Below are 21828 nucleotides of genomic sequence, written 5' to 3'. Positions count from 1 at the left end.
TTAGTCTGTTACTGGCTAAAGCTCCAGCCGCTCTCCATGGTGCTGAATGTGGCGGATCTGCTGTCCATGGTGCTGAATCTGCCGGGTCTGCTGTCCATGGTGCTGAATCTGTAGACGCTCCATTAGATATAAGAGGCCTGTCCATCATTTCCTTTAATGGTGTAATCATTTCAACAAATCTGTTTGGACTTATCCTAAGTGTAAATTCTCACATGTTTGTAGTTTTTGCAAGGACCCGCACCTGAAATCGCTCTGCCCTCAAAACTACAAAACTGCGACGTGAGGAAAGCCTCCATTACTCGCCAACACTCTCCAGCTTTCTTTCATCTCACCCAATGTCTTTTTTGTTCATCATTTAATCACTGGACTTTCTCAAGGGCTTTCAGTCGGTGTCCTTTCTTCTCTGTCTACTCTGTAAAAAGAGATGTGTTAAAGGTCCCATTCCATGAAAGTTTCATTTTCTGAGGTTTTTTAACATTAATATGAGTTCCCCTGTATATGGTCCCCAAGTGGCTAGAAATTTCAGTCGGTGTAAACCAAGCTTTGGCTATCTTTCTCTGCCTTTGCAAAAAATGAAATCTCAGACGGGCTGATCTTGAATTTCCCCCTTATGTCGTCACCAGATCGACTTTATTTCTGTCAGACGTCTACAGAAGTGCTTGTTGAGAATTAACAGATGTTTAAATGTAGACGTTTCATTGAATGTTTCATTTGAAGTCACCAGAATCGTGATTAGTGTCAGCTTTATTTGGGCCCTTGACTCTTTAACATTAGTTTTTCTCTGGTTACACTAACTGTGTGTTTATTTTGAAGCAGCAAGAATAGCCATGTGATATGAAAAATATAATCATATGATAATATTATACAGTATTGTTAATCTCAGCAAGTGTGTAATGTCTGATTGGTGACTTTTAAAAGGTTTTTATGATTGTGGTTGTACAGCACGAGATCAGCAATGTTGCCGTTATCTGCACATTAGTTTTTAAAGAGACGTTGCGTACAGGATCTTAAAGTCTACACACTGTAAAAAGAGATGTGTTAAAAACAACAGAGTGTGTTTATGGTATTTTGACACATGTTGTGTAGATTTTTAACACACAATGTGTGTTAAAATGTAACTGGATGGAATAACACTGGGTGGAGGGCAGTTTGTGTTTATGAAAAATAAAACGTATATTTTATTTGGTATCCCATAAAAACTTTAAAATAAATAAAACAATACATATAAATAAATAAATAAAATCTAAATTTATAAAACCTTAAAGATTAACAGGTTTTTTTTGGCAGCCAATCACGTCATCATGAGTTAGTCTGTGGATTTGCCATGATCGCCGTCCTTCATGCCTTACAGAAAGTTGATGCATATGAAAAAATGTCATATAGACTACTTGGTTTTGGAGAAAGTGGAGTAAATACTTGACATTTATTAAAGGTACAGGACAATAACCTGGTAGTGAGACACAAAATAAGAGTGGCTTTAATATATATTGGGTGAGTGTGATGTGGTGGCAAACAAATTTATATTACCGAATAAGAGACAAACATGTATCAATTGTCTTTAAGGTTATTTATTTTCTTGCAAGGAAAGGTCAGCAGTCATACAGTCATTACAAAGAGCTTGCAGAGTGTGACCACGAGTGGGGGCATCTTTCCTTCTTTATAGTTGTTCCTCCCCCAAGGCTGTTTTCCCGAGGCTACATTAAGATATATCATGTTAGACATAACTAACACACTGTTTAGATTTGTCTCATATTAATCATATTATACCCTTGAATGGAGACTCTCGATCTCGATCATACACTTAGTCACACATTAACTTTTGTCAGGTCATATACAAGGTCATACACATACATATTCATAAGGGTATGTATCAACACTACATTAATCTAATTACCATCATATTTCTAAGATTCTATAAATATAATTAAATGCAAACATATAGAACATATTAAACTTCTTCCACAGTGACTAACTTTTTCACATTATAATTTTACTTGTTTATTCATTTATTTATTTATTGGGATTTATTCTAGCAATCTCTGTGTGTGTTTTTGTTGTTGTTTTAACTCTTGGTGCCATTTTAGGATGCCAAATTACTTATTCTAACTTGTGTTAGTGTGAAAAAAGAGAGACTGTGGAGTGATACACAAATTATAAAAAAAAATGGTGTTTAACAGGCGTCACCATGTCATTAACTTATCATTAACAAAACACAATCAAAGAAACAAAATGAACCTTCTTTAAAACACATTTATTACCTCCATTGAACATTTCTAAAGGAAAGTAAATGAGTTAAAGGTGTTTCTTCTATTGATTTTTCACATGCTGGTTCACTTCACACACACAAACGGCTTCTTTATAGTACATTGGTCATCATTCCAGTTGCCATCTGTTGCAAGACAGAACAAAATATTTGTTTTTATCATTTGTGTTAATCATTGTTTTAATCATTTAATCATTTGATTATATATAAAAATAAAAATAAACGAATTGTTTATTTAGTCTATTTAGATAGTTTATGAGCATTAACAGCAGTTACTTACTGCCATAGTTCATCTCAATGCAGTTCTCTTTTCCACCATTGTTATTGGGCTCTCCAGACGACCATATTTCATAGTTCATTTTGGATCCATCACTCCAGAACCAAACTCCCTCCTGTGAACAGAAGAGAAAAAAGACATTGTGTTTATGTCCACAGCTCACATGGCTTAATTTTATCTTTATTCATCTAAAAGATTATTTCACATTAGCATTGACCCTGTCTCCACTTTAAAAATGTCAGAAATCTAAACAGAAATGAACAGAAATTATTTCACAAACAGGGTATCAGTGAAGAATATGTTAAAAATACTTAAGAAAGGGCTTATGTGGTGGTGCCCATCTCATGGTTGCCAATGCCCTAAACTAACTATTATAAGAACCAAAAAAAAAAAAAAGATAAAAACACATCTATCTTTACGCATTTTGAATTTTTTTTTTTAATGTAACTGTAAATGCCCAGTAGCACAAAAAGCATGATCAAAAAAAAAAATTGTATACTTGAACAGCATCATGGCCTCCGATCCAGGTATGAGTTGAGGCCTTAGTTTCAGATCTAATCAGGTTCTGTATAAAAGCGTACTCCTGATGGCTGTGCACAGAAGCAAGGTTCCCCTCCATCTCCAAACATAATTTCTGTAGAGGCGGAGACATGAACAAACACCACTATTTATAATAAAAAAAAGGTATTATTTTAAATTAATATTCCAAAATCTGTGACATGCCTTCAGTTACCATTGAAATAAGTTTTACTCGTGCTGTTTATTTTTTGTTTTGGCTAAGTCTAAAATCTGCCATTAGAGGTGGGACTACTTTTCTAGAAAAGGTTCTGGTTATACTGTAGATGTAGATTAGATATAACTTCACATATATAAAGTTTTTCAGTTATCCTCTCATGATAACATGAAATGTGTTGTCTTTATTTTCATACCATTGTGATGTTTTATTATCAGTGATATATGTTTACATCCTAGAGCTCCATTGTAATTTCTTTACTGTTAACATATTTTTGTTTTTAAACTGAGGAACACGATGAAATTATTTTCCTGCAATAATTAACAGGTGTCACAGATGTTTACAGAGCTTAAGTTGTATTTAACCAAAAATATACTTATATGATTTTTATGTCATATTAGAAGATGAATGTATCATACCTCTGCATCACTCCATGTTTGAAGGTTATTGAAAAACTTGAAGCATCTGCTTCCAAAGGCAGTCCACCCGTCCATACAGGCTGTTAAAGGGAAGTTTTGTGTGTTCTTTTTTTTAACTTTTTTTTTACCATTAATGACCTTTCATGTAATTAAATTAATAATTTAAAGGTACAGTATGTAACTTTTGTCCCTTTACCGGTAAAAAAACAAAAAGGCATGCAACATTGTTTTGGCGACGCTTCACAATAGATGCTTTACAGTGAACTCTGTTAGACAGTCTATCTGTTCAATAAAACACCTTTGAGTAATAAAAACACCATCATCTCCACTTCGCTTTTACAACTTTTCAAATCCCTCAGTTCTCTCCATCTCCTAAAGCCAAGCTGATGTTGATTCTTGTTTTATCACGAGCTCTGTCTCGTTCTCTTTTCTCCAGCAGACTCTCGTCTGTTCGGTGTTTGTTTAAAACAGGTGTGAAGACACCCATAGGTGTGTTTTTTTTTGTTTTTTTTCAAAGTCTACAGGGTGAATCTCCAGAGTTTGGAGATTTAGCTGCTCCATCTCTTCCTTTCTTGCTCATGTGAAAGCTAACCCCTGCCACTCACACACCAGACACATGGCAAAGTAGCCGGAGCAACTTTTCTCTATTTACGTATATATGACGAGACGCACGGGCGAGTGACGTATACGCAATTACCCATGAAAACTGGTACGACAGGTCTAAAATATAAACACTTATAACAGGCTTACCATAGTGAACCAGTGAATCATGTTTTGTAAGAAGGATTGATGATGTATTTGACTCATTACTTACAATTTTGTTTATTTTGAACAAAAAAGCTACATAGTGTACCTTAAATAAAGGATTAAAACAATATTTTAACAAAGAAACATCATGATGTGAAAATACATTTAAGATGTTGCACTAATCAAAGTATTTTGTTTTTGTTAACCTATGGCTCCACCCTCCCAACACCATAGCAACGTTTTGCACCATCCATAAAATAACTAAACATAACATTAAGGAAAACATTTAATAATTATTGCAAAATTGCCCAAATTAAAACATGTAAAAATATACTGTGTATTAAACTTCACCAGAAAAAAACAGGCAAATAATTGAAATGCAAAAAAAAACGAAATTACTTTAACACAACAATATTGATTCACTGATCAATAGCAATACACCACTCACTTGTGTTCTATAATTATTTAGTACCCTATCAAGTGTATGAGAGTAACTATTACAGCAGTATTTCATATGAGAAACATGCACACACCTGCTGATGGTGTAGTCTGGCCAGAATCCCCTGGTGTCAATCCACTGCCTGCCTCTGAGTCCGATGTGTTGTCTTCACATGTACAATCAGACATGGCATTGCCACATACCATTATAAACACTTTTGAAACTATTCTATATAGCTTAAGCTGTAAACAAGAAGTAAACACTTACAGTTGGGACTGGGGCTTGCCTCTGATGCTTCTCTTCCTACAGTAGCATTTGTCATGTGTATCTCCAAAAATGTGTCGTTTGCACCTGTCATGATTTGACATGTTTGAACCATTAAAGGGATAGTTCACCCAAAAATGAAAATTCTGTCAGTAATTACTCACCCTCATGTTGTTCCAACCCCGTAAGACTTTCGTTCATCTTCAGAACACAAATTAAGATATTTTTGATGAAATCTGAGAGCTGTCTCACTCCTCCACAGGCTTATGGACACTATAACTTGCTGGCCCAGAAAATGTATTAAAGACATCGTTAATATAGTCCAAGTGACTCCAGTGGCTCAGTCTTAAGTTTATAAAGCGACAAGAATACTTTTTCATTTCCTTCTCTCTGGGCCTCGAGTCTTTTCACGTAGTGTTTTTGCGTAGCGCGTCTGTGTTGCACGTCACACGCATCACACACATGACCAGCATCGCCCAATAGTGAGCCTACGTGGTGACGTGCAACACAGACGCGCTACGCTTAAACACTACGTGAACTCACTCGAGGCACAGAGAGAGAATGAAATGAAAAGTGGAATAAAGTCGTTATTTTTGTTTGTTTTTGCGCACAAAAAGTATTCTCGTCGCTTTATAAACTTAAGATTGAGCCACTGGAGTCACTTGGACTATATTAACGATCTCTTTAATACATTTTCTGGGCCAGCAAGTTATAGTGTCCATAAGCCTGTGGAGGAGTGAGACAGCTCTCAGATTTAATCAAAAATATCTTAATTTGTGTTCCGAAGATGAACGAAGGTCTTACGGGGTTGGAACAACATGAGGGTGAGTAATTACTGACAGAATTTTCATTTTTGGGTGAACAAACCCTTTAATATAAAACTCTTCAGCATAAACAAACAGATTCTCATAATCTACACACCCAAATCACAATCCCTGTCAGTTATTTATGTATGCATAAGTTTAATTAAACTGAATTAATGTAAAACTCATAAAAAAAAAAAAAAAAATTATGTTGAAACTGTTTTTTGGCAGGTCCACACTGGTTATCAAACTTGTCATGGTTATGACACTATCACTTGGTCAATTACACTAAACAGCCACCTCTGATAATGTTTTTTTTTTTTTTTTTCTGTACTATGCTATAATATTCCGCTGCTGAAATGAGCATTACGTGTGGTAAATCTGTCCCGTGGTGCTAATATGCAGTCACCGTCATGTTTTGCTCGTGATGATGGAGCGACCAGCTTGTAGTAGAACAATTAACCCCTTAGTAACATACCTGTATATTTCGCTTTCTTTTTCTCATCCTGTTTTCTTTTTATGATACTGAGCCCCTGATGGCTTTGACCTTTTCGGCTATGACGACGTTCCCTGCCGCCTTCTAGGCTACATCTCATTTCTCTAACAGCAGCGGCCACTATCACCAGGGAGACTTGTCACTCAGATACTCGCAAGTAATCATAATGCCTCGAAATAGCAAAAGTATGAAATAATAATAATAATAATAATAATAATAAAATACATATAAATAAAACAAATCTATTGGTGGGGCGGATCTCCAGCTGTTTGCGCTCTAGGCGACCACCTAGAATGCCTATGCCTAGAAACGGCCCTGCTACTACTACTAATATTAATAATAATAAATATACTACAGATTTAACATGTGTATTTGTTTATTGTCAACAAATACAAATATAAAATACATTCATAAGAATCAATAACGTTAGCTAATATAATTGTTGTTGTTTTATTGTCTAAATGTCATCATAATAATTAAGAAACAAACTTAGGTTTACTTTAGTGCACATACTGTATTAGTTCCTTCTTCTGATTAGTCATTACAGAGTCCCAGGTGTGCTATAGTTCATGTTAAAATATCAGTTATGATGTGAAACGTGGAATAACTCTTACCTGAAGCAGTCAAAGCTATGAGAAGACAGAGAGACAGGTAGACAGTCCAGGCCACCATTGTTTCTCTGAATACTGAAACAGAAATATACAGAATTAATTATTACAAAGTTTTATTTTTGTGACACGAACCAGTTCAGTAGATCAATGTCAACGTCTGGATATTGTGTTGTGGAGCGGAGCCCTGGTTCATCTTTTTATATACTGGAAGGGAGTGTGTTTATCAGCATCATCCATCACATGCTCTTCCTGTGCAAACACTGTTTTTGTATAGTTTGAACTTGAGCCACTTCTGTTATAATACCATTATTGTGTTGTGTCTTTTATGTGTGTTATTGGTATGTATACAGAATAAATAAATAGATATTATTCATCTATTCTGTAATTGCATCAGTGTGCATGTTTTACAGTATGTACATGGTTTATTACTCACACTCTTCATAAGATGCTCTTTGTTCTCCTGGAATGAATGGAGGATTGTTGCTGTCATCAGCAAATATGTACAAATATTTACACTGTAAAACCTTGCTGTAAAAAAAACTGCCACATTCTGACCGTAACATACATTTTCCATTAAGACTGTAATGAACCGTAGATACCGTGGAAAACAATGAATTCTGGGTAATATTTGTTGTTTTCGAGAAAGTAGCTTACTGGAATATACTATGAATGGTATGACCTTTGAATACTGTTCCTTCATTAATGAATAACTACACAGCAACAAATGAGTAATACACTATTGACATTCTAATAACTCTGCTGAATGTGGTAGGTCACTATTAGCTAACAAAGATGGTCAGGTGATACATCACTCATCATCATAAAGTAAAATTGACTAATGTGATCAAAAGTGGTTGCTTGTTATTACAGTTTTTCTCGATTGCTTAAACACTATAACCAGGCTTTTGACCTAAAATTTCAAAACCATAATGCCATTTATCAAAAAGCACACATAACATAACTTACCAGTTTTGGAAATGTTGTTTTGAATTTATTGCACCAGTGTCTGAGACAATGTTGTAGTGTGTGTGATTTTGAGGGCTTATGTGTCCTGTCTGAGGGCACTTGCAACACCAAAGTCACTGGCTTGATTCCCAGGGAAAGCAAGAACTGATAAGAATGTAGATGTGTACCTTGAAATGCAATTCAAGCGTCTGCCAAATGCATAAATGTAAAAAAAGTTTTTTTTTTTTTAAATAAATTAATTAATAAATGTAAGGACGATAACTATGAAGATAACAATAGATACATAGCTGATGAACGTGTTTTGGATATTGATATTGCTATTTACCTGTTTCAAAGAAATATTATTTGCTTGTTTTTAAGTTAATACCATATAAATATGCTGAGTATGTGTCAGGAACCCACATAGACAAACTGGCTTTCTCAACAAGTCTATGGGAATTATAGATGTGGTAGATGTGCTCATTGGCGCCAACACTACGCAAACAAACAAAACAAAACAAACAAACAAAACGTAACCTTTTACGTAGTCAAGGGTATTGACTATTATCCTCACTGCAGTGCATGTAACATTGTGGACATATTGATGATGTATGTCTGTAATGTGTATATGTATATATATATTTCTACAAAACGTTTTGCTCTTGTTAGGCTTTTGATGATGATAATTATGTATATTTGATGATGACAATTATGTATATTGTGTTGATTTATTTGAGGTTGTGACTTATATTTTCTTAACTGGGTATTTATGGGAATGTGTTGGATATTGGCATTTAAAATATTATGACTTTAAGAACAACTGATCATGTGACAGGTAATTAACATGAGAGCTCAGACCATTAACTGAGCGAACCTGAGGACGCTATATGCGAAACGTGTTGCTCGCTTTGAATAAATAAAAGAGTAAAGTCAATAGTGTGCAGTAGAGTGTTTTGAATTTTTGTCTTTTAAATCCGTTCCTGCCATCTACCTGCACCTATCAGGCTGTGCATGGACAACGTGATCTCATGAGAATATGCGTGTATTTTTACGTACACGCGTAAACCTCAGCCCTCACCAGAGATGGCCGCCGACATGCTCGTTCTTGAGCCGGTGTCTGTTCCTGAGCCGGTGCCTGCCCCAACCTATGACTCCGTAGTGGTCTCCAAGAAATTTTTTTGGGGGGGGGGGGGGGGGGGGGGGGCAGTAGGTCCCGCGATTTGACCATGGAGGCCGCGCCGCCATGGTCGCCTCTTCAGCCAGCTCCGCCATGGCCGCCTGAAGGGTTGTCTCCGCCATGGCCGCCTGAATGGTTGTCTTCGCCTGAAGGGTCGTCTCCGCCCTGGCCGCTTGAAGGGTCGTCTCAGCCCGAAGGGTCTTCACCTCCATGGCCGTCTGCACAGTCTGCTCCGCCCTGGTCGCCTGCGCAGCCTGCTTTCCCCTGCATGTGTATCCTGCTTTCTCCCCGTTCCTACCGCATCGTGACTATACTGTAGATGTAGATTAGATATAACTTCAAATATATAAAGTTTTTCAGTTATCCTCTCATGATAACATGAAATGTGTTGTCTTTATTTTCATACCATTGTGATGTTTTATTATCAGTGATATATGTTTACACCCTAGAGCTCCATTGTAATTTCTTTACTGTTAACATATTTTTGTTTTTAAACTGAGGAACAAGATGAAATTATTTTCCTGCAATAATTAACAGGTGTCACAGATGTTTACAGAGCTTAAGTTGTATTTCACCAAGAATATACTTATATGATTTTTATGTCATATTAGAAGATGAATGTATCATACCTCTGCATCACTCCATGTTTGAGGATTATAGAAAAACTTGAAGCATCTGCTTCCAAAGGCAGTCCATCCTGCCCAACAGCCTGTTAAAGGGAAGTCTTGTGTTATTTTTCTAAAACTTTTTTTTTACCATTAATGACCTTTCATGTAATTAAACTAATAATTTTACGGTACAGTATGTAACTTTTGTCCCTTTACCGGTTAAAACACAAAAAGGCATGCAACATTGTTTTGGTCGTGCTTCAGCTTTGCATGACAGTGCAGATGAAGGCGACGCTTCACAATAGATGCTTTACAGTGAACTCTGTTAGACAGTCTATCTGTTCAATAAAACACCTTTGAGTAATAAAAACACCATCTCCACTTTGCTTTTACAACTTTTCAAATCCCTCAGTTCTCTCCATCTCCTAAAGCCAAGCTAATGTTGATTCTTGTTTTATTACGAGCTCTGTCTCGTTCTATTTTCTCCAGCAGACTCTCGTCTGTTCGGTGTTTGTTTATAACGGGTGTGAAGACTAAAAAAATAATGTGAAAGCTAACCCCTGCCACTCACACACCAGACACATGGCAAAGTAGCCAGAGCAACCTTTAGTCGAGTCCCAAAATAGATAAATAGCCCTGGATAAGATGCAGTAGGCATTTTTAAGGAAAAGTACTTCAAGTGTTGTTTCTATATGATTTTTAGGTGCTGAATCCATTTCTGCCGTATAACAAGTTGTAAACATCACTGTTTTGGCATAAACAATAAAAACAAAATGGCTGGCAAAAAAAAAAAAAAAAACGTTTTAATGCATTTATTGCAGTTTAAACATTAAACATTATAACTAAACTATGCATTCTCAGAATATTTAAACATGTAAACAATGAAAAAACAACATTAACATGAAAGGGACAGTTTTTAATGGCTGCTGGAATTATGCCAAGGTACCAAGGTACACTGGGAAGCATATATCAGTGGAAATATGCAATTATGCCCAGCCCAAAGGGGGGAACTTGGAATACACATGACCCCAGGGGGCTGCATATTGAGAATCACTGGGGTGTCCAGCCGCAGGTGGAATATTTCAAACCCAGGGGTGGCAAGGTGGCTTGCCGAGGGAAAGACACATGCTCAGAGAGGCTTACAGTGGACTATACACGTGGGGGTCGCCCAGAGGCCGTGTTAGGTGTCGCCCAGCCTGCAGCTCTACAGATGTCTGTTAGCGAGGCGCCATGCGCTAGAGCCCAAGAGGATGCCACACTCCGGGTGGAGTGGGCCGTCACACCAAGGGGGCATGGTCGACCTTGCTGCTGGTAAGCCAAAGCAATGGCGTCCACTATCCAGTGTGACAACCTTTGCTTGGAGAGAGCCTTTCCCTTCAGCTTCCCACCATGACAGACAAAGAGCTGGTCTGAAGTCCTGAAACACTGCGTTCTGTCTACGTAAGCATGGAGGGTGCGTACTGGACAGAGCAGTGCCAAGGCTGGGTCTGCCTCCTCCGAGGGCAGCGCTTGCAGTTTCACCACCTGGTCTCGAAAGGGTGTGGTGGGAACCTTGGGCACATATCCAGGCTGGGGTCTCAGGATCACGTAAGAGTTAGCCGGTCCAAATTCCAGGCACGCTTCGTCAACCGAAAATGCCTGCAGGTCCCCTACCCTCTTGATGGAGGCCAATGCAACCAGGAGCACTGTCTTCATTGACAGGAACTTAAGCTCCACTGATTGCAGAGGCTCAAAGGGAGCACTCTGCAGAGCAGTTAAAACCACTGAGAGGTCCCAAGAGGGAACGAGAGGAGGGCGAGGAGGATTCAGTCTCCTCGCTCCTCTCAGGAAACTGATGATCAGGTCGTGCTTTCCAATGGACTTACCATCAACTGCATCATGATGTGTGGCAATGGCGGCACCATACACTTTCAGGGTGGAGGGAGACAGCCTTCGCTCCAACCCTTCTTGCAGGAAGGAAAGCACGACACTGATCGGGCCTTTCGTGGGTTCTTGAAGTTTAGAAGAACACCAGTTGACGAAGAGGTTCCACTTCAACGCATAGGCATGTCTCGTGGACGATGCTCTAGCGGAAGTGATGGTAGCCACCACCGCTGGTGGTAGGGTACTCAAACCTGCCTCGTCCCGTCCAGGAACCACACATGGAGATTTCAAAGATCGGGACGAGGGTGCCATAGGGTGCCCCGTCCCTGAGAAAGCAGGTTCTTTCTCAGAGGAATTGGCCAGGGAGGTGCTGTCGCGAGGAGTACTAGTTCTTGGAACCAGGTGCGGTTGTGCCAATACGGGGCAACCAAAATTACCTGCTCCTCGTCCTCCCTGATCTTGAGCAAAGTCTGCGCAAGAAGGCTCACTGGGGGAAACGCATACTTGCAGAGGCCCCGCAGCCAGCTGTGTGCCAGTGCATCCGTGCCAAGCGTGCCCTCGGTCAGAGAATAAAACAGGTCGCAGTGGGACGAGTCGTGGGAGGCAAACAGATCTACCTGTGCGTCCCCGAACTGATCCCAAATCAGCTGAACCGACTGGGGATGGAGTCTCCATTCTCCAGCGAGAGGCCGAAACCGAGACAGATCGGCTGCACGGTTCAGGTCTCCCGGGATATAAATGGCTCGAAGCGACCTCAGATGCTTCTGACTCCATATGAGGAGGTGGCGGGCGAGTTGCGACATATGACGGGAACGCAGACCACCTTGTCGGTTGATGTACGCTACTGTGGCGGTATTGTCTGATCGGACTAATACGTGCTGACCCCTGAGCAACGCACAGAAGCAGTGCAGGGTGAGACGTACAGCCTGCAACTCGAGGCAATTGACATGCCAAAGGCGCTGGGGTCTTGTCCAGGAGCCCGCGGCAGCATGTCCATTGCACATGGCGCCCCAGCCCATTGTGGAGGCATCTGTTGATATAACAACATGCCAGGAAACTCGTTCTATGGGCACTCCAGCCCATAGAAAACTGAGGTTCGTCCACGGGGTGAAGGTCTGACGGCAGGTCGAAGTCACTGGGACTCGGAGCGTGCCGTGTTGCCATGCCCACCTCGGGACTTGATCGCGAAGCGGTCTCATATGAAGCAAATCGAGCGACGTTACTGCGGCTGCGGATGCCATATGCCCCAGGAGCCTCTGAAATAGTTTCAGTGGAACCGCACTCTTGCCCTCGAACTGACGAAGGCAAGTTAGCAGTGACTGCGCGCGCTCGCTCGTAAGCTGCGCGCACATGGCGACCGAGTCGATTTCCATACTGAGAAAAGAGATCCTCTGCACGGAGCAGAGTTTGCTCTTCTCCCAGTTGACCCGAAGGCCCAGACAAGCTAGGTGCCGGAGCACCAGGTCCCTGTGTTCGCAAACCTTGTCTCGAGAGTGAGCTAGGATCAGCCAGTCGTCGAGAGGAACAAGGGCTGCCTCGACAACCTTCGTGAAGACGCGAGGAGACAGGGCTAGCCCGAAAGGGAGAACCGCGTACTGGTATGCCTGCCCCTCGAATTATATATATATATATATATATATATATATATATATACTGGTATGCCTCATTTGCATATGTAAACATGACATTTCAGAAAACTTGTAATACAAAAAATGTCTGTCTCTATGTAAGTGAAAAACTGGAAAGGTTTTATGGTGATATCTATAACTTAAAAATTTTACCCTGTCCACCTGTAGTGTTTCGGCTGTGAATAATGCACCTATTGTTTCAATAACAATTACAAGAAAATGGGACCCTTATTTCAATGTTATACGGTGGATCCTTATTCAGGAGACATTGAACTTTCTAAAAATGTGGTATAACAACTTTTCCTCAAAAATGCCTACAGGGTTACGCAATCTTGAAGATTCGGACCTGACTACTTCCTCTATTTACGTATATGACGAGACACGCACAGGCGAGTGATGTATGTCCGCAATTTCCCATGAAAACTGGTCCGACAGGTCTAAAATATAAACACTTATAACAGGCTTACCATAGTGAATCAGTGAATCATGTTTTGTAAGAAGGATTGATAATGTATTTGACTCATTACTTACAATTTTGTTTATTTTGAACAAAAAAGCTACATAGTGTACCTTAAATAAAGGATTAAAACAATATTTTAACAAAGAAACATCATGATGTGAAAATACATTTAAGATTTTGCACTAATCAAATAAGTCGGGTTTTTTTTTTTTTTACCTATGGCTCCACCCTCCCAACACCATACCAACGTTTTGCACCATCCCAAAAAAAATAAATAATAATAATAATAAAAAAAAAATTTACCATTAAGGAAAACATTTAATAATTATTGCAAAATTGCCCAAATTCAAGTATGTACAAATACACTGTGTATTAAACCAGAAAAACAGGCAAATAATTGAAATGCAATACTTTAACACAACAATATTGATATTGCTATGTGGGGCCCAAACGGGCTGCAAATGGGCTCATATCCGGGGCCCACCTGGGCTACTCAACTGGGAACCCAGATAATTTTGGCCGCGGTTTCCGTGGTGGCCCCACATGTGTTAGCCCAGATGGGTTGATGATGGGCTCTTGATGGGCTCCATATCGGGCCCATATGGGTAACCTAGGTAGCACCCATTTAGGACCTACAGGAGTCTGCCCACATGGGTTGATGATGGGACCCAGATAGGTCTTATCTAGGGCTCTTAAGGGCCACAACGGGTATATGGGCTACCATATTTGTCTGTTTGGGTTACCTTATTTTACAGTAAACCCCTAAATACAATCATTACATGTAATCCACTAAACTATACTAAAATGTTAAAGGTATTCAATGAACAGAAACCAGTAGTTCACTTTTAAAGTTACTTTATTAAGCAAGTACAAGTATCATAAAACAAGAAAAGAAAAAAGTAAAATATATATATATATATATACATATACATACATACACGTTATATATGCATATCTGAAAAATTAACCATTTCACAAACAAAACAATAACCGTGCAGCTTCTCACTCCTCAGTTGTCGCTCTCCCAACGGCCCTTTGAAAAGAGAAAATAAATCAGTCAACCATTATGCCACTTTTTTAATTCCTTTTCACAGTTCAATCAGATGTGTCAGGTTAGCCTTTTGGTGCCCCACATCAAGTGTATCTAGATAAGGGGTTTGCAAACCTGTCCTGGAACACCCCCTACACTGCACATATTGGAAGCACAAAATGTACATTTTGACCAACTTTTACCACTTTTGAAGTAATTTCTAGAAATTAGTGTTGTAGATCATTAAACCGTTATGCTGCCTCATAAGTCTCTCTGAAATCAGAATGGTTACTGCTCAAATACATAAAAACTAAACTAAACTGAATCGGTTTTGTGAGGCACCTTAGTGTGTAAACGCTGCCTGCTAAGTCGTTGCCTGATAGGGCAGCGAGGCAATGAGTCAGCTGCCTAAGTTTTCAGATGCAGACTTTGTACGGTTCCCTCATCTAATATACCTGATTCATCACATTAGCTCATTTATAGAAACTGCAAGATCTGAAGTGGGTGTGCAGTACTGAGGGTTCCCAGCCAGGACAAGTTAGAAAACGTACTCGGTTACTCTAGAAGAGGGAACGAGTACTGCGTAAGATATCTTACGCTAGGGGAAAATCCTTTTTCCGCGAGATATTGAAGCCAAAAATTATCCTTAATTTTGTAATAATGCAAAACGCGTTGCGGCAGCATGCAGACATAGGCGAGACAGCTCGCGCGCCTATTGGCTGCTCTGCGGCAACTGCAGCAGCCTATCGAGCGAGGCCTGGCGTGACGCCAGACCCAATCAGGGCACTTCGCGCCCGCTGCGTCACGTCCCGCCGAAATGGGCGTGGTCTAGGCCTATAAATACCGCTCGCAGGCAGCTATTATCTTGTTTTTCATCATCGAAGCAACCAGAGCGTGTGCATGCACGGCAAGATACGCAGTACTCGTTCCCTCTTCTAGAGAGAACCGAGGTTACGTTAGTAACCGAGTACGTTCTCTTACGAGAGGTCTCTCGTACTGCGTAAGATATCTTACGCTAGGGGACCCAATGCAAAACGCCGTGCATGCTGAGATCTGACACCAAAGACCCAAGGGCGAAAGCCCGGGGTACATATAGTGCACAATCACTCAGGGAACTCACAGGGAGTCCAGGAAGAGGGAGGGGCGAAGCCGCACTCTTCCACATATGGTAGCGTCGCTGAGACGCGAATTTCATCATACAGACAGGGCGGGGTACGGCCTGAACTGATGGGGGAATGTGGGTCTTACACAGTTTGCCCAGGCACATCTCGTGCTACTTTTTTACTGTCGAACATTGAGCTGTGCTCAGTAGACGCAGCATTCTGAGCTGACGCATCAGGTCAGATAATACTGGTAAACTTAGACCGACAGCAGCCTGGCCTGCAGGGCGGGAACCTCTAGGTTATAAAACCTTATAAATGTAGACGGGGAGGCCCAGCCTGCCGCCATACAAATATCTTGCAAGGCAATCCCACTTGACCAGGCCCACGAAGAGGCCATGCCTCTCGTGGAGTGCGCTCTGACACCCAACGGGCACTGCATGCCATTGGAGGCGTATGCCAGCGCTATAGCATCAACTATCCATCTGGATAGGCTCTGTTTCGACGCGGCTAGTCCCTTAGAACGTCCGCTAAACGAAACAAAGAGCTGCTCCGTCTGTCTGAAACCAGACGAGCGAGACACATAAGCTCGTAATGCCCTGACTGGGCAGAGGAGGCTCGCGTCTCTTTCCTCATCAGGGACCGGTAGGGCTGACAGGGAAATAACCTGCGCCCTAAACGGTGTGTTGAGGGATTTCGGAACATAACCGTGCTTAGGTTTGAGTATAACTTTTGAGTCATTAGGCCCAAACTCCATGCACGCCGCGCTCACAGAGAGCGCGTGCAGATCCCCTATGCGCTTCACCGAAGCGAGAGCCAGCAAAAACACCGTCTTGAAAGACAGGTGTTTCAAATCGATTGACTGTAAAGGCTCAAATGGCGCACCTTTCATGGCTTCCAGAACCGTAGAAAGGTCCCATACGGGGACTGAGGGACGTCTGGGAGGATTCAGTCTCTTAGCCCCTCTAAGGAAGCGGATGACTAAATCGTTCCTTCCTATTGACTGACCAAGCGTTGTTTCTGAGAACGCTGCTATAGCCGCCACATAAACTTTGAGCGTGGAGGGGGCCCTGCCCCCATCCAACAGCTCTTGTAGGAAGGAAAGCACCTCCGCCACACCACAGTCTGTGGGTGACACACCACGGGCTGTGCACCAGCCCGAAAACACTGACCATTTCGAGGAATAGAGTCGTCTCGTAGACGGAGCTCTAGCCTGCGTGATCGTGTTTAATACTCCTTCAGGGAGTCCAACATGTACCCGTTGATGGCCCAGACATGAAGGGACCACAGTTCCGGGTGAGGATGCCAGATCGAACCGTGGGCCTGTGAGAGGAGGTCTCTCCTCACTGGTACTGGCCACGGGGCAGTACTTGCTAACTGCATCACGACTGGGAACCAAGGTTGGTTTTTCCAGAACGGTGCCACCAGCAGTACTGAGCATCCTTCTTCCCTGATCCGTTCTATCACCTGAGGCAGGAGAGAGACGGGGGGAAAAGCATAGAGCAGGCGGCGGGGCCACACATGGGCCAGCGCGCTCCTGCTCTTTGAGAAAAATTCCTGACAGTGAGCGTTTTCTTGAGACGCAAACAGGTCTACTTCCGCTCTGCCGAATTTCTTCCACAGCAGTTGGACTGTCTGTGGGTGTAGGGACCACTCGCCTGCCGGAACATTGTTCCTGGACAGTCTGTCCGGTCCTATGTTCAGGAGCCCTGGCACGTGCGCTGCTCTGAGCGAGCGCAGGTTGCACTGAGCCCATACCAGGAGGCGTTCTGCCAGCCTGTACAGGTTCTTGGACCTGAGGCCGCCCTGGCGATTTATGTAGGACACCACAGACATGTTGTCCGAACGGACCAAGACGTGGCGTCCTTTTATCTGGGGACAAAAACGCGTCAGCGCGTTGTCTACTGCCAGCATTTCGAGGCAGTTTATGTGCAGGAGCTTCTCCTGTTCCGACCACTGGCCGAAGAATGGTCTGCCCTCGAGCAGCGCTCCCCATCCCGAGGTGGACGCGTCCGTGGACACCACTTTCACCCTCGAGGAAGTCCCCAGGCTTACACCTAATTGGTACCAGTCGTTCGCTCTCCAAGGTTTCAGAGCTGTGACGCACTTCTGATTGACCCTGAGGCGAAGCGAACCGGATGCCCACGCTCTGCGTGGGACTCGCGCTTTCAGCCAAAACTGCAGCGGGCGCATGCGGAGCAGGCCCAGCTGGAGCACTGACGATGCTGAGGCCATGAGACCTAGCATCTTCTGAAATTTCTTGAGCGGGACAGACGCGCCGCAGCGAAACGCGTTCGCTGTGCGCTGAATGTCTACCGCACGCTGTGGTGATAGTCGCGCTATCATGGACAGCGAGTCCAATTCTGTGCCCAGGAAAGATATCTTCTGACTGGGTAACAGAGAGCTCTTCGCCCAATTGACACTGAGACCCAAATCCTCGAGGTGATCGAGTAAAATGGTCGTGTGTTCCATGAGCACTGCGCGAGATTGCGCTAGAATCAGCCAATCGTCCAAATAGTTCAGCACTCGTATGCCTCTCATTCTGAGGGGTGCGAGCGCCGCGTCCATGCACTTCGTAAATGTACGGGGTGCCAGGGACAAACCGAATGGCAGGACTGTGTACTGATATGCCTGGCCCTCGAAGGCGAATCTCAAATATCGCCTGTGACGTGACGCTATCTGTATTTGAAAATACGCGTCTTTCAGATCTATTGACACAAACCAATCTCCTTGGCGAATCTGCACAAGGATTTGTCTGGTCGTGAGCATCCTGAACTGTCGCTTCACAAGCACTTTGTTCAGTTGCCTTAGATCTAGTATGGGTCTGAGACCCCCGTCTTTTTTCGGTACCAGGAAGTATCTGCTGTATAGCCCTCCTTCGCTCTGAACTTGAGAGAGAGGCTCTATGGCCCCTTTGCTCAATAGTTTCGTCACTTCGGCTCGAAGTAAATGTGCTACTTCTGTTTTTACCGTGGTCTCGACGCGCGCCACATAGCGGCGAGGGCGTCGGCGAAACTGCAGCGAATAGCCTCTTTTTATAATGTTCAGCACCCACTTCGAAACCCCGGGCAGCTTTGCCCATGCGTCTGCATGGATAGCTAGGGGTTGAATACGAAGCGCGCTCCGCTCGCTCAGCGATGGCGGCGGAGCAGGCTTGACGTGGTGCGGCAAGCTTTAGAGGGTAGGGCCGACTTAGCACGCCGTCCAGCAGAGGGCGGGCATAAGTGGGCCGCTATCGCCTCTTCGACCGGCGGCAGCGAAAGGTATCCTTTGTTCTTGGCATCGTCAACAGCGGAGAATGCCAAAGAAACAGCAGGACGCACTCTAGCCGAATAGGGGGCGTTCCAGGACTTGGCGACTTCTTCGTGTAACTCAGGAAGAAAAGGCGCCGGTCTGGACGCAGGCGAAGCGCGCTCCCCAGGCAGGAAAAATCCATCCAGCCGGTTGTGAGCGGGCTGCTCAGGCGAAGACCACTCGAGGCCGAGGCTCGCCGCCTGTGCGAGTACTCGCATGAGCTCCGTCTCGATGGACGCTCTCTTGCCTGAAGACATGCGGGCAGGGGGCGCGGGGTCCTCAGAGCCCGCCCAATCCTCACTGCCTGACGCCAGGATAGAGCAGGAATCATCCTCTCCCAGCAGGGCTTCCTCATCCACGATGTCAACGGAAGCGGCGGCAGACGGCGGCCGCTGTCCGTCAGGAAGCGAGGGTGACGAAGCCGGGGAAGCAAGCGGGCGAACCGGCGAGCTTTGGCGGCTGAGGGAGGGTTCCGGGGCCCGCTGGGCACGGCGCTTTTTACGGCGCGACGCCGCGGCGGGCGGGGGAGCAGTCTCGGTGAAGAAGGCTAGGCGAGTCCTCAGAGTCGCCATTGCCATCAGCTCGCAGTGAGGGCAGCCGCCGTCAGCGAGCGCGAGAGCTGCATGTTCCTCACCCAGGCAGGAAACGCAAATCACGTGGCGGTCCCCGTCGCTGAGTGTGGCTCTGCACGAGCCGCAGGAAGGCATCTTTAAAAAGACGCTAGCTCTTTTAGAATGTGTGTCGCGGCGGCGACACACACACACAAAAGTACAGAGTAATAGAAAGGATATAAGCGCCGGAAAGCGCAGCAGGAAGGCAGGAAGGCGGCGCGGCCAGCGACTTCAGTGACTCGTCCCGCTGAAGGTGCTCTCTCTCAGACGGCGCGGCTTCTTCTCCGGCTCCAGCGATGCGTGTGCTTCGCTTGAAGGATGAAAAATCAGATAATAGCTGCCTGCGAGCGGTATTTATAGGCCTAGACCACGCCCATTTCGGCGGGACGTGACGCAGCGGGCGCGAAGTGCCCTGATTGGGTCTGGCGTCACGCCAGGCCTCGCTCGATAGGCTGCTGCAGTTGCCGCAGAGCAGCCAATAGGCGCGCGAGCTGTCTCGCCTATGTCTGCATGCTGCCGCAACGCGTTTTGCATTATTACAAAATTAAGGATAATTTTTGGCTTCAATATCTCGCGGAAAAAGGATTTTCCCCTAGCGTAAGATATCTTACGCAGTACGAGAGACCTCTCGTAAGAGAACCAAACATTTGCCCATCATTCATCCAACTCAAATATTGCTTATCACTTGACATGCAAGTAGTAGCAACTTTACAAAGTCTGCTCGCTCTAATGTTATGTTACAGAACATATTTCTCCTGTTTTACAACATTTCCACTGGCTCTTAGTTCAATTTTAAAAACTAAACAAGTTGGCTCCTTTATATCTTCTTCATATACACTCCCTCCACTACATCCTAAGATCGGCTTCTGCACTTACACTTGTTCTTCCACGCACTCGGACAACTTCCATGGGGTCACAAGCTTTTGGTTGTGCTGCTCCTGATGCCATCACTTCCTCTTCACTTCTTGCCCGCTGTCTGTACTATCCTGTATAAATAAAAGCAAGAAAACTCAATACAAAATAAGTAATGTACAAGATTTTCACTTTACAGTTCAATTAGTCGGGTAGAAAACAAAGTAGGCTATACAACACTATCCATTCTAAAACACATTTTATGTATTCACACAAGCAATTCTTCAGAGCCCCAACATGGAATTGTAAAAAAATTTATATTACTCCCATGTGTCAGTTACGATTACTATAATGATAAGGTCATGATTTCATCTTTAAAACAGATGAAGAAATCAACAAATCGTGGTGTTGAGCTGAGAGGGTTGTGGTCTGTTGCTCTTTGACTTATATCTTTCAATGCAGGTTTATATTGTTTCAACAATTTTTGCCTGATAATATTTGTGGAGAAACATTACACTGTTTTAATTCAGAATCCTAACCATACATTGTAGGCTACTAATTAAAAGTAATTTATTAAATCAAGTAAAATAAAAAATAACACAAAAGGCCAATGAATCTGTACCAGAAGTGATAGTGCAATGTAGCAGCTAAAGAATAATCCTCCACCAAATTGCCAGTAATCATCTGGATCCTTGGCGAATCTGAAGGGGGGAAAGAAGAAATTATTCAATGAAAAGTCCTTAAAAAGCAGTATTTTTTTATATCATTCCTTTAAACAATCTTAAAGTGTAAAAACGTTTGCCTTATAACATTCACACAACATGAACTGAGTAATGTCAAGGGCTGGGTAAAAAATATTGATTTCTCGATTTTAATTGATTCTCATTTTTACGAAACGATATCAATTCTTAAATCCCAAGAATCGATTAGTCATCCTGTTTTCAGTTGATGAATGAATGGAACATTGTAGCGCGCATCCCATCCAATAAATCTAGCCCTAGTAATGTCATCTTTGAGACTGTTAGTTGTTACATGTTTAAAAATGTAAACATAAACTTTAAGCATGGCAATCCCATCAGAAATGTGTATAATAGCAAGGGAAGCACACACACACAAAAAAACAATTGGTACCAAAATCAAACCATCAAATAATTTTACCTGCAGCCATTTATCCTATTATGACACGTCTGAGGGTCTTTCCCTTTATG

At 42.9% G+C, this 21828-nt stretch overlaps 1 protein-coding gene and 1 long non-coding RNA gene across 2 annotated transcripts; both read right to left on the bottom strand.

Annotated features, from left to right (window-relative positions):
* Positions 1-2322: 2322 nt before the first annotated feature.
* On the bottom strand, positions 2323-7230 carry LOC311287165 (galactose-specific lectin nattectin-like). The gene is made up of 7 exons (XM_084403827.1): positions 7056-7230; positions 5146-5229; positions 4973-5044; positions 3693-3772; positions 3040-3174; positions 2544-2655; positions 2323-2389 (listed from the first exon to the last, which is right to left on the bottom strand). The coding sequence occupies exons 1-7, from the start codon at positions 7111-7113 to the stop codon at positions 2331-2333; spliced, it is 600 nt and encodes a 199-aa protein (XP_084259953.1). The 5' UTR covers positions 7114-7230; the 3' UTR covers positions 2323-2330.
* Positions 7231-14739: 7509 nt separating this feature from the next.
* Positions 14740-21321, bottom strand: LOC311303960. The gene is made up of 3 exons (XR_014629860.1): positions 21243-21321; positions 20645-20754; positions 14740-14766 (listed from the first exon to the last, which is right to left on the bottom strand). It is a non-coding gene; the product is annotated as an uncharacterized lncRNA (long non-coding RNA).
* Positions 21322-21828: the final 507 nt, after the last annotated feature.

The sequence above is a fragment of the Rutilus rutilus genome, assembly GCF_951802725.1.
Source record: "Rutilus rutilus genome assembly, chromosome: 1".
Lineage (NCBI taxonomy): Eukaryota > Metazoa > Chordata > Actinopteri > Cypriniformes > Leuciscidae > Rutilus > Rutilus rutilus.
This window is presented reverse-complemented; position numbering and strand designations above follow the sequence as displayed.

Coding starts and splice junctions, on each gene's coding strand:
- LOC311287165 (XM_084403827.1), bottom strand. CDS start 7,113: ATGGTGGCCTGGACTGTCTACCTGTCTCTCTGTCTTCTCATAGCTTTG. Junction 3,773..4,972: donor CCAGACTACACCATCAGCAG/GTGTGTGCATGT, acceptor TCCCTTTAACAG/CCTGTATGGACGGGTGGACT. Junction 2,390..2,543: donor CATTGAGATGAACTATGGCA/GTAAGTAACTGC, acceptor GTCTTGCAACAG/ATGGCAACTGGAATGATGAC.